Genomic DNA, 13,558 nt, shown 5'->3' with positions numbered 1-13,558 from the left:
AAAACACACACAGATGAACATGATGTCAGGTGCTGAATTGGCTGAGATGAAAACACACACAGATGAACATGATGTCAGGTGCTGAATTGGCTGAGATGAAAACACACACAGATGAACATGATGTCCGTGTGCTGAATAGGCTGAGATGAAAACACACATAGATGAACATGATGTCAGTGTGCTGAATTGGCTGAGATGAAAACACACACAGATGAACATGATGTCAGGTGCTGAATTGGCTGAGATGAAAACACACATAGATGAACATGATGTCAGTGTGCTGTATTGGCTGAGATTGGTGTGCAACACAGTCCTGTAACCCGCTCTCTCTCTCTCTCTCTCTCTCTCTCTGATTGGCTGAGATTGGTGTGCAACGCAGACCTGTAACCCGCTCTCTCTCTCTCTCTCTCTCTCTCTCTCTCTGATTGGCTGAGATGAAAACACACACAGATGACATCGACTTCTATGGGTGTGTCTCTGTCACTGTTGGCCAAAGACAAAAACAAAGGGTCAGCTTTGCAAGTTAAGTCATTATATGACTATAAGCCATTGAAATATGGATTGTTGAAGGACAATTGATGCTGCCAAGACAGACACTTAGTTGAAAACCCAAAGCTGTGGAGAGCAGATAGTTGATATTAGGGTGGATGTAAAGGTTTTGAGTGAGGTGTGGATGAGGCTTCAGGTTCTCTTACAATTGACATGGGTTACAGTTGGTCTATTCCTAAATGACCCCCACCCTACCTGTCCTCCACATTAGGACTCTGGTACTGTAACCAGCTACCCACCGCCACTTCAGCCCAACCTACTCAGCCTCCTCCAGTGTCCAGGGAGAGAGAGGGTCTGTGGGGAGGCAGGCAGGGAAACGGTAGGGGCGCTCTGAGCCGCCTGAATACTAATGTCCCACTTTACAGCTCACCCTCACACACACCACGCTCTCCCTCCCTCCCTCCCTCCCTCCCTCCCTCCCTCCCTCCCTCCCTACACACACACACACACACACACACACACACACACACACACACACACACACACACACACACACACACACACACACACTGTGCCACACTCTGCTCTCCCGCCCCCTTTGCAGCCCCTCCACAGCCCCTCACAGCCAGCTCTGAACAAAGCTCCCTAATTATGGGCAGGTCTCCATGTCCACCCGGGCGCTCTTAACGACGTCGCTGATTAATTGGAGGGAGGTGTGGGGGCAGGAAGTCTCACCCTCGCCACCGCTATCGCCACGATAACACCAGCTTCACCCAGCGCCACAGCGTCCCACCTCACCCGCACACACACGCACTTGCGTGAACACACACACTCTCCCAGAGGTGTGTGGCGAGAGCAGGATTAGTGTGGGATTATATGACAACGTGAGACACACAGCCAGTTTTAGACACTGAGAATGATAAACTGCGTGAACTAGACACAGACGAAGTTGACACTCTTTTGTTGCCAGGTCTGTATTGTAAAAGATCCATAGTAACCTACCTGGTTAAATTCAGGTAAGTGGGTAGATAGACTCACAGACATGAATAGCTCAGGGTGTTGGACACAGATCATTTTCAACTCAATACAATTTCATTGATCTTCTCAGTGGTGTAGTCGTCGGTCTACAGATATCTACATCCTCCACATAATACACATACAAACCCCACGCTCCGCCAATGCAATATGGCCACGTTACGTTTGTAAGAAAAGGAAGAGGTTAGCTAGCCCTATTTACTGTGAATCTTTTAGAAAATCAGGCAAATGTGAGAGCAGGAAGTGAGACCCAGGTGTGTTTGGTCTCCTCTGAAGTGATGTGTATTCATTGCCACTGCTGCTCCCGGCTCGCTGTTGCCACAAAATGGCCCCTGCGCATCTATATGTGTGATTTGTGTGTGTTCGACCCTGAGGTCCACAATGAATACAGGGCACAAAGAGACAGAGTACTGCCGCTGCACGCACGCACACACACACACACACACACACACACACACACACACACACACACACACACACACACACACACGCACACATACACACACACACACACACACACACACACACACACACACACACACACACACACGTAAACCTACACAAACACACGTACGCAGGCGCGCAGATGCACGCACACACACATGCACACACTTCAGACCGGGTCACTCAGGTTCAAGGCATTTGTATTCATCGCATGTTTTACATTTGCTCCACCACCTACAGTGTTCCGTCTAGCTGAGACATGCCTGTCTGCTCTCTGACTCTGTATACCTTGATGCACTTGAATGTGCACGAAATATGTGGGTGTTTGAGTGTGTGGTGTGTGCAGAAGACAAGCACGGTGTGTTTGTACTTTCACCAGCCTTTCCTAGAACCCCGTTTTATGTTACAATGTCTCTTCATGACGGGGAGCATTAGATACTACACACACACACACACACACACACACACACACAGAGAAACACACACGCGCGCGCGCCCACACAAACACACGCAGAGCCGCCACTCCCCCCCCCACAAACCCAACATCCTCAACACACAGACACAGACACACACAAACACACACACAGCCGCCGCTCCCTCCCGCCACAAACCCAACATCCTCAACACACAGACACACACAAACCACATCACTCCTTTACAGCCAATGTTGGACGGCTAATTTCCACTGTGGCTGCTGAGATCTTCATTAGGCTGGCAGAGGGCTGCCCTGTTAGACATGGCTATTATCAGGATGATTACCACCACACCACATCCCATCATCGTTACTGTTGTCACCGGCCGCCCACGGGAGCCTCCTCAGTCAGGGGGGACAAGGCTGTGGGTTTGTCCTCTGTGCCCCTCCGTGTCCCCTCCCTCGGTGGCTTGACGATAATGCCTGATGACATCCCTGCAGCGGTGAGCGGTGTGTGTCAGCTCTTAGCGGTGACTTGAGTAGTGTGAAGACGGCTCAGACACACACTTGGACGCATGAACACACACATACACACAGAGAAACGCTGTTCACACACGCACACTCACGCCCGTATTCACACACACACACACACACGCACAGTCACACACACACACGCGCACACAGAATCCCAGCTCACACACAAGCACTCACGAATGCGTACGCACATTCATGCACTCACGCACACAGAAACGCTGTTCACTGAACTTTGTTAACAAGGCGAGCTCCTTCACCAGCGGCAGCCTGGTGGTAATTCACTACACCTCAGAGAACAGACCCAGACAGGCCCAGGCTTTATACAGGTGATGCTCACAGGAGGGGATTCTCTCTACTACAGGTAGATGTAGATTTTGAGTTCACTGTTAGTATACAGTGCCTTGCGAAAGTATTCGGCCCCCTTGAACTTTGCGACCTTTTGCCACATTTCAGGCTTCAAACATAAAGATATAAAACTGTATTTTTTTGTGAAGAATCAACAACAAGTGGGACACAATCATTAAGTGGAACGACATTTATTGGATATTTCAAACTTTTTTAACAAATCAAAAACTGAAAAATTGGGCGTGCAAAATTATTCAGCCCCCTTAAGTTAATACTTTGTAGCGCCACCTTTTTTCCCATTCCTCCTTGCAAAACAGCTCGAGCTCAGTGAGGTTGGATGGAGAGCATTTGTGAACAGCAGTTTTCAGTTCTTTCCACAGATTCTCGATTGGATTCAGGTCTGGACTTTGACTTGGCCATTCTAACACCTGGATATGTTTATTTTTGAACCATTCCATTGTAGATTTTGCTTTATGTTTTGGATCATTGTCTTGTTGGAAGACAAATCTCCGTCCCAGTCTCAGGTCTTTTGCAGACTCCATCAGGTTTTCTTCCAGAATGGTCCTGTATTTGGCTCCATCCATCTTCCCATCAATTTTAACCATCTTCCCTGTCCCTGCTGAAGAAAAGCAGGCCCAAACCATGATGCTGCCACCACCATGTTTGACAGTGGGGATGGTGTGTTCAGCTGTGTTGCTTTTACGCCAAACATAACGTTTTGCATTGTTGCCAAAAAGTTCAATTTTGGTTTCATCTGACCAGAGCACCTTCTTCCACATGTTTGGTGTGTCTCCCAGGTGGCTTGTGGCAAACTTTAACCGACACTTTTTATGGATATCTTTAAGAAATGGCTTTCTTCTTGCCACTCTTCCATAAAGGCCAGATTTGTGCAATATACGACTGATTGTTGTCCTATGGACAGAGTCTCCCACCTCAGCTGTAGATCTCTGCAGTTCATCCAGAGTGATCATGGGCCTCTTGGCTGCATCTCTGATCAGTCTTCTCCTTGTATGAGCTGAAAGTTTAGAGGGACGGCCAGGTCTTGGTAGATTTTCAGTGGTCTGATACTCCTTCCATTTCAATATTATTGCTTGCACAGTGCTCCTTGGGATGTTTAAAGCTTGGGAAATATTTTTGTATCCAAATCCGGCTTTAAACTTCTTCACAACAGTATCTCGGACCTGCCTGGTGTGTTCCTTGTTCTTCATGATGCTCTCTGCGCTTTTAACGGACCTCTGAGACTATCACAATGCAGGTGCATTTATACGGAGACTTGATTACACACAGGTGGATTGTATTTATCATCATTAGTCATTTAGGTCAACATTGGATCATTCAGAGATCCTCACTGAACTTCTGGAGAGAGTTTGCTGCACTGAAAGTAAAGGGTCTGAATAATTTTGCACGCCCAATTTTTCAGTTTTTGATTTGTTAAAAGTTTGAAATATCCAATAAATGTCGTTCCACTTCATGATTGTGTCCCACTTGTTGTTGATTCTTCACAAAAAAATACAGTTTTATATCTTTATGTTTGAAGCCTGAAATGTGGCAAAAGGTCGCAAAGTTCAAGGGGGCCGAATACTTTCGCAAGGCACTGTATGTCAATGATAATGGGTTGATTTATTTTTGGCCTACATGATCTATTAAGCTGGCTGTTGGGCTCGGAGAGGAAACGAAAGAAGGACAGAAGGGAGACTGCAAGAAAAAGAGAATGTGGCGAGAGGAAAGAGAGGATAGAGATATGGAGAGGGACATATTTACTGGGAGGCTAAGATTCACACACACACATACACACAGAGAGAGAGAGAGAGTGGGGGGAGAGAGAGAGAGAGAGAGAGAGACGGAGGTTGTGGCCAGGCGTGGTGTGCTTGTACTCACCCGGGCTCTAACCCTTCACAGATGAACACAATCAGGCCGCCTCGGTCAACGGCGGGTTGTCATGGCAACCTGGTGGCACAGCCTGCGTGGGACAAAGGGCTGGCGCGTCCTGTGTGTGTGAGCGTGTTTGTGCGTGTGTGTGAGTGGCAGAGCGGGCCGGGCCCTCCTGGGGCCTCCATTCGCCTGTCTGTGAGAGAGTCCACAGGGGCCCTGCAACAGGAGGAGAGAAGAGAAAGAGGGGAAGAGAGATGGAGAGATGGGGATGAGAGGGAGGAGGGAGGGAGGGAGAGATAGAGAGACAGATTGAGAAAGTATAGCTAGAGTCCACAGGGGCTCAGCCACAGGAGGAGAGAGAGGGAGGGGAGATGGAGGGAGGAGGAAAAGAGGGAGAGATGGGGTGAGAGAGCAGAAAAAGGACCTAGCCGAGAGTCCGTTCCACAGGAGAAAGAAAAGGGGAGAGAGAGAGGGGGCAGGAGAGATAGAGAGATTGAAGTAGAGAGAGAGGGAGAGAGAGAGAGAGAGGGAGAGAGAGAGAGAGAGAGAGAGAGAGAGAGAGAGAGAGAGAGAGAGAGAGAGACTGAGAGAGTGGCTAGGGAGAGAACCCATATTTGTATTTCCATGGGAGCTGGTTCAGAGCTAAAGTTGAAAGGGAGAATAGGGTGGAAGGAGGGATGCAGATAGAAGGGATACAATGAGTGAGAAACAGAATGCAAGGTGCTCTGCATCCTCTCTGTCCTCTGCATCCTCTCTGTCCTCTGCATCCTCTCTGTCCTCTGCATCCTCGCTGTCCTCTGCATCCTCTCTGTCCTCTGCATCCTCTCTGTTCTCTGCATCATCTCTGTCCTCTGCATCCTCTCTGTCCTCTGCATCCTCTCTGTCCTCTGCATCCTCGCTGTCCTCTGCATCCTCTCTGTCCTCTGCATCCTCTCTGTCCTCTGCATCCTCTCTGTCCTCTGCATCCTCGCTGTCCTCTGCATCCTCTCTGTCCTCTGCATCCTCTCTCTCCTCTGCATCCTCGCTGTCCTCTTCATCCTCTCTGTCCTCTGCATCCTCTCTGTCCTCTGCATTTTCTTTCTCTTTTTCCTCTCCTCTCCTCGTCTTCTCTCTCCCAGCCGAACCGCTTACATTTTTTAGAAATCCCTTCAGGTTCAAAGAAGAGAGTATGGAGGAACATCCAGACTCATTGCGTGTTAAATCATGCACCCTTTTAGCTCCTGTATCCCTCATTTGTAGCTTTTATGTACAAACACTGATATTTACTTTCCTGCCTCCCCTTTAGGTGTGGATCATACAAACACGGATCTGAAGAGAAACTTTGTGAGTAAACTTGATCAGTTTATTTTGAAGTGACCATCTGTCCTAATGGGCCATTACACAATTCATTCATGAAGCATTTACTGTATGTACAGTAGATAATGCTATAAAGCAGATAGATTAACACCCATGTCAAATTGATGAAGCTATAGTGGAGCGATGCTAACTGCTTCGGGTGAAGTTTCAACCTAGATACAGATCTAGGATCAGCTTCTCCTCCTCGAATCCCAACCCTAACCATTAGTGGGGGAAATGGTAAACTGACCCAAGATAAGCATCTAGGGGCGACTGCACTCTACTCCAACTCACCCAGAGTAGAGGTGCTGGACTGACTGCCAGACAATTGACTGGCTACTACTGCTTTCTATCATTTATAATCTGAGAGCCACTATTCAGATCAAAGCCAACAGGCCAACATGTAGTTTGGCACTCAGGTACAGTCTGAGAGAGAGATTGAAGCAGGGCTACATGAGGTTGTACTCTGACTTCTGTCTCCTCGAGTGCACCTCCTTGATCACATTTGACTCGATAGACACACATCACTCATCTGCTGTGTAGCCTGTCCTCTCCTCCCCTCGCAGTGAACAGCTTGTCCCCCGTATAGAATGAGAGAGCAGGACAACACATAGACGACCATCATGACACATCAATATGCTTCTAGAAATGCCGTTTTATTACCTCCTGTGTCATTTCCACGTCCTCCCAATTCTGATGCCAGACCCGATCGTGCTGTATAGCCAACCCCTAACAACCATAAGAGTTGTACAGCTAATAACAGATCTGGGATCAGGCTACATGCTCTCCATGTTGTTCCCTGACATTACACGATGGTGTGTCTCTCAGGAGGCCTTGGCCAGTTTTGACCTGCGCGGCTCCCACGGACTTTCCCATGACCCCATGCCACTCAGAGACGAGGAGAACGGGTAACGCGCTTCTTAATCCCTACATTCGTCTCACTCTTTTCACCCCCCTCTTTCATTCTTCGTGTTCCCCTGTCATCTCACTCTTTTCACCCCCCTCTCTCATTCTTCGTGTTCCCCTGTCATCTCACTCTTTTCACCCTTCGTGTTCCCCTGTCGTCTCACTCTTTTCACCCCCCTCTCTCATTCTTCGTGTTCCCCTATCATCTCTCTCTTTTCACCCCCTCTCTCATTCTTCGTGTTCCCCTGTCATCTCACTCTTTTCACCCCCCTCTCTCATTCTTCGTGTTCCCCTGTCATCTCACTCTTTTCACCCCCCTCTCTCATTCTTCGGGTTCCCCTGTCGTCTCACTCTTTTCACCCCCCTCTCTCATTCTTCGTGTTCCCCTGTCATCTCACTCTTTTCACCCCCCTCTCTCATTCTTCGTGTTCCCCTGTCGTCTCACTCTTTTCACCCCCCTCTCTCATTCTTCGTGTTCCCCTGTCATCTCACTCTTTTCACCCCCCTCTCTCATTCTTCGTGTTCCCCTGTCGTCTCACTCTTTTCACCCCCCTCTCTCATTCTTCGTGTTCCCCTGTCATCTCACTCTTTTCACCCCCCTCTCTCATTCTTCGTGTTCCCCTGTCATCTCACTCTTTTCACCCCCCTCTCTCATTCTTCGTGTTCCCCTGTCATCGCACTCTTTTCACCCCCCTCTCTCATTCATCGGGTTCCCCTGTCGTCTCACTCTTTTCACCCCCCTCTCTCATTCTTCGTGTTCCCCTGTCATCTCTCTCTTTTCACCCCCCTCTCTCATTCTTCGTGTTCCCCTGTCATCTCACTCTTTTCACCCCCCTCTCTCATTCTTCGTGTTCCCCTGTCATCTCACTCTTTTCACCCCCCTCTCTCATTCTTCGTGTTCCCCTGTCATCTCTCTCTTTTCACCCCCCTCTCTCATTCTTCGTGTTCCCCTGTTATCTCACTCTTTTCGCCCCCCTCTCTCATTCTTCGTGTTCCCCTGTCATCTCACTCTTTTCGCCCCCCTCTCTCATTCTTCGTGTTTCCCTGTCATCTCACTCTTTTCACCCCCCTCTCTCATTCTTCGTGTTCCCCTGTCATCTCACTCTTTTCACCCCCCTCTCTCATTCTTCGTGTTCCCCTGTCGTCTCACTCTTTTCACCCCCCTCTCTCATTCTTCGTGTTCCCCTGTCGTCTCACTCTTTTCACCCCCCTCTCTCATTCTTCGTGTTCCCCTGTCGTCTCACTCTTTTCACCCCCCTCTCTCATTCTTCGTGTTCCCCTGTCGTCTCACTCTTTTCACCCCCCTCTCTCATTCTTCGTGTTCCCCTGTCATCTCACTCTTTTCACCCCCCTCTCTCATTCTTCGTGTTCCCCTGTCGTCTCACTCTTTTCACCCCCCTCTCTCATTCTTCGTGTTCCCCTGTCGTCTCACTCTTTTCACCCCCTCTCTCATTCTTCGTGTTCCCCTGTCGTCTCTCTCTTTTCACCCCCCTCTCTCATTCTTCGTGTTCCCCTGTCGTCTCACTCTTTTCACCCCCCTCTCTCATTCTTCGTGTTCCCCTGTCATCTCACTCTTTTCACCCCCCTCTCTCATTCTTCGTGTTCCCCTGTCATCTCACTCTTTTCACCCCCCTCTCTCATTCTTCGTGTTCCCCTGTCATCTCACTCTTTTCACCCCCCTCTCTCATTCTTCGTGTTCCCCTGTCATCTCTCTCTTTTCACCCCCCTCTCTCATTCTTCGTGTTCCCCTGTCATCTCTCTCTTTTCACCCCCCTCTCTCATTCTTCGTGTTCCCCTGTCATCTCTCTATTTTCACCCCCCTCTCTCATTCTTCGTGTTCCCCTGTCATCTCTCACTATTTGCAGTCGTCTTTCCCTTTGAAGTTTTGTTTCCTCATTTTTGGAATGGGTTGTCCTTTGTCAAAACTTGCGCAGAGATCCAGTCGGTTTTTGTTTTGTGTGTGTGCGTGAGAAGAGTGCCTGCGTGTTTATGTGCGTACGTGTTTGTGTGTGCATGTGTACGACATAACGTTCTGACCTGTCCCAGTCATGGCACCCGGTGTGCAGGGGAAGTGGCCATGGAGGCCAACAACTCTCACTGTGGCGTGGGCATAGCTTTCAACGCCAGGATCGGTGGTGAGTACAACACTGCCCGCGTCCATGCCAATGTAATCTATCAAAAGGAAATACCGGTAGAAGTTGAATGATTGTACCATAATATGTACATATAATAGGATTGCGCTGTACTCTGACAAACGTACATTGTCTACGAGACATGATATTGTCTAATGCAGTATACCATTATGATTCAATCATTCCATGACTCAGTCGGACTGAGTAGGAGACGCTAGGCGAGGTGACAATGAACAGTAGAGTGACAGTGCGTTCGTGAAGACGAGAAGAGCCGTGTTTATATTACCAGAGAAATTATGTGATATGTAGCAGTGCGGTGGTAACATGCTACGAGGACAATCACCCATCAAATGTAATGAAATGGCTCAATAAAAGGCAAATGACAACAGGGTAATGCAATGCCAGTGATTGGTTATGACATCAGCTGGCGAGATAATGCATGAGTCCCAAATGGCACCCTATTTCCCATATAGCGTACTACGTTTGATGGGCCGTGGTCAAAAGCAGTGCACAAAAAAAAATAGGGAATAGGGTGGGTTTTTGGGAGGCAGACCTAGTTAAAGTGAATCATAGCGCCGAGGCTTGATAACGAGGACAAAGAGACCACAGGCGGATCCACAACAGAACAATGCATTTGCAGCGCATTCCTTCGATGAAGCCCAGCAATCAATACGTCAATTGCAGCCAGTTTAGGTGTTGATATTCAGCTGTATTTGTGAATGACGAGAGAAATATATCTAATCAGTGTTTGTATTTGGATTTGACAGGGACACACTATTATTGAGCCATACAGACCTAATTGAACACCTCATTTTGGGTTTGAGTTGTTGTAATTCGTTTTTTTAGTGAGGATCACTAATATAATACAGCCATACAGACCATAGCAGAAGTATGCATCAACAAGAAAATGTATTGGGACATTTGAATAAAAATATCCTCTGAAAATCACTGTTTTTATTCTAGTGTCATACTATAACTCTAAAAGCCAACAGCTGTTCAAACCAATTCACAGGGCTAGATCGGTATCATAATAAATGTGCAGTAAAAAAATCATCCTTGGAGTGAACTGTCCCCCCTGACCTCTTCCCTCTGCCCCTTGACCTCTGGCCTTTGACCCGGCCAGGTATCCGTCTGCTGGACGGCACGGTGACGGACTCCATGGAGGCCACGTCTCTGACCTTCAACAACGACTTCATCGATGTGTACGTGTGCTGCTGGGGCCCGCGGGACGACGGACAGGAGATGGCCGGGCCGGGGACACTCACACAGAAAGCACTGAGGCTGGGCACGCAGAAGGCAAGGATAACACACACACACACACACACACACACACACACAGGAAAAGTACATGCAGGCACGCAAGTATACACACACTCATACTGTACATGCATGCACACATGCACGTCCACACACACAAACTCATGCACGCGTGCGCGCTCGCTTTTCTCTATTCCATGTAATTCTATTCTATTCAATTTTATCCTTCCACCAACTCCCCTCCCCTCGCTCTCTTTCACCTTCATACAGGGGCGAGGTGGAAAAGGAAGTATATTTGTGTGGGCGTCTGGTAATGGTGGGTTGGTGAACGACCACTGTGGAGCAGACGGCTATGTCAACAGTGTCTACAGCATTGCCATCGGTGCGGTCACTCACATGGGCAAGCCCGCCTTTTTCGGTGAGCCCTGCCCTGCTGTCATGGCTGTCACTCTAACTGGAGCCAGTTTGGAAAACACACTACCCCTAGTAAGTCTCTGTGTCTGCGTGCGTGCGTGTATACCTATTTGATGATGTGTGTGTGTGTGTGTGTGTGTGTGTGTGTGTGTGTGTGTGTGTGTGTGTGTGTATGTGTATGTGTATGTGTGTGTGTGTGTGTGTGTGTGTGTGTGTGTGTGTGTGTGTGTGTGTGCGTATCTATTCGATACTGTGTGAGAGCGAGTGCAGCACTGCTCTTTAGCTCCTGTTAGCAGCCTGTTAACTGCTGTGATATTTATAGCGGCCTCACGGTTGACCTGGGAGGCTGCTGGGCAGGATGTGGCTGGCGGATATGTGTGGATGCACACACACACACACAGTCGCAAGTGTTAATTGGAGGTGAAGCGTGGCACCGCGGCTGAAGTGGCGGAGAAGAAGAGAAAAGGAGAGAAGGAAGAGAGGTGTTGATGTGCACTCAGTTCAGGAGTGTGACAAAGTCGAAGGCCAGGAAAGAAACATGTCTGTATGCTCAGCTCCATGGATACAGACTAACAGTCTAATATTACCCAGTAACACCTACCACTGACTGTGACTACTGCTACTTCCAGGCTTACTCCCCTGAGGCATTCAGTCAGTCTCCACATTCATGGTCAGAAGTGTTTCCTGCGAAAGCCAGCTAGATTTACTCAAGGTTTTCTAAAGCTAACCAGCTTCAGTTAGCGTCACATTTCAGCTCAGGCGTCATCCGTACAACGACGGTGGATGTTGCTTGCCCGCCTGCCACTAACTGTAGCGAGCTTGTATCGGCGCGTGCATGTTGCGCACGGTTAGTCGAATATACTGAACTCTTCCATGTGCGAGTCAGTGCCACATTTACAGTTGTGCCAAAAATCGTTAGTTATCGTTGCAAATTCAGCGGGTTTATGTTGTGAAATAGGCTTTTAGAAGTGCTGTCTTTATTTTATCACTGATCTACTTCGGTGTGCTCATCAATGCACAACCACAAGCCTCCTTTTTCCCACCGCTATCGACAACAACCTTTCAGACAAAAGTTTTACTGTGTGAAGTTTCAAATGCATTCTGTCATTGCTCGACGTACAGTATAATGCGATTATATTTTAACACAACGACAGAAACATTTGATTGATGAAATATGTTTTCAGTCGTCTTCCTCAAATGAATGGGATGATGACACAGTCTTTGCAAGAGGGAGGGAATATGGTTTCGTCGGTCCTCAACTTGTGGCTCAGTCATTTCATTCAGGGTAAGTGGAGTAGCCCTGGGTTAACCTGCACCCGAGCAGGTAGAGGAGCAGGTTAGTTCTGAAGGATTCGCTTTCATATGACTGGTTATCCCGAGTTGAAAGTTCCCTCGCTAACTCCTCAAAATTGCTTTGTAGGATACCCGTCGAGTAGAGGAGAGAGAGAGAGAGAGAGAGAGAGAGAGAGAGAGAGAGAGAGAGAGAGAGAGGAGAGAGAGAGAGAGAGAGAGAGAGAGGAGAGAGAGAGAGAGAGAGAGAGAGAGAGAGAGAGAGAGAGAGAGATACATTTCCCCCGGTCGCTGTCACAAAATCAGTTCCCCCACGTGTGGCTTCACTGAAATCTTCACCCGAGAGCATAATAGCTAACTATGTATGAATGTGTTTCTTTGGTTAAAAAAGAGTGTACACACATTCAACAATTGTCCCAGGTGCATGGTCTAAAAAACTATACCGAACAAAAATATCAAACGCATCAACATTTTCAAGGATTTTACTGAGTTAACGTTCATGTGATGAAATCAGTCATTAAGTCATTAGGCCCTAATCTATGGATTTCACATGTGGGAATACAGGTATGGATCTGTTAGCCACAGATACCTTAAAAAGAAATAGGCCTCACAATGGGCCTCACAATCTTGTCACAGTATTTCTGTGCATTCAGATTGCCATCGATAAAATGCACTTGTGTTCGTCGTCCGTCGCTTATGCCCGCCGAAACCATAACCCCACCACCACTATGGGGCACTCTGTTCATGACGTTGATATCAGCAAACCGCTCGCCCACACGACGCTATACACATGTTCTACGGTTGTGAGGCCGGTTGGACGTACTGCCAAATTCTCTACAACGACGTTGGAGGTGGCTTATGGTAGAGAAATTAACATTCAATTCTCTGGCAACAGCTCTGTTGGACATTCCTGAAGTCAGCATGCCAATTGAGGGCTCCCTCAAAACTTGAGACATCTGTAGCATTGTGTTGTCACGTTCTGACCTCTATTTCCTTTGTTTTGTATTTATTTAGTATGGTCAGGGCGTGAGTTGGGTGGGCAGTCTATGTTTGTTTTTCTATGTTTTGGGGCAGTTCTATGTTTTCGGCCTAG

The 13,558-nt window shown here is 48.1% G+C and overlaps 1 protein-coding gene across 1 annotated transcript in view; it reads left to right on the top strand.

The window, feature by feature from the left end:
- LOC110504035 (PC3-like endoprotease variant B) overlaps positions 1–13,558 on the top strand; it is a 159,762-nt gene that overhangs the window by 78,423 nt on the left and 67,781 nt on the right. Inside the window, exons 7-11 of the mRNA XM_036964818.1 lie at positions 6,417–6,454; positions 7,295–7,374; positions 9,419–9,507; positions 10,628–10,800; positions 11,032–11,247. Coding sequence (XP_036820713.1) covers positions 6,417–6,454; positions 7,295–7,374; positions 9,419–9,507; positions 10,628–10,800; positions 11,032–11,247 — 596 coding nt within the window. The remainder of the gene's footprint in view (positions 1–6,416; positions 6,455–7,294; positions 7,375–9,418; positions 9,508–10,627; positions 10,801–11,031; positions 11,248–13,558) is intronic.

Source organism: Oncorhynchus mykiss, chromosome 3 (genome assembly GCF_013265735.2).
Source record: "Oncorhynchus mykiss isolate Arlee chromosome 3, USDA_OmykA_1.1, whole genome shotgun sequence".
Lineage (NCBI taxonomy): Eukaryota > Metazoa > Chordata > Actinopteri > Salmoniformes > Salmonidae > Oncorhynchus > Oncorhynchus mykiss.
Note: the sequence above shows the minus strand (reverse complement) of the source record. Positions and strands in the feature narration are given on the sequence as shown.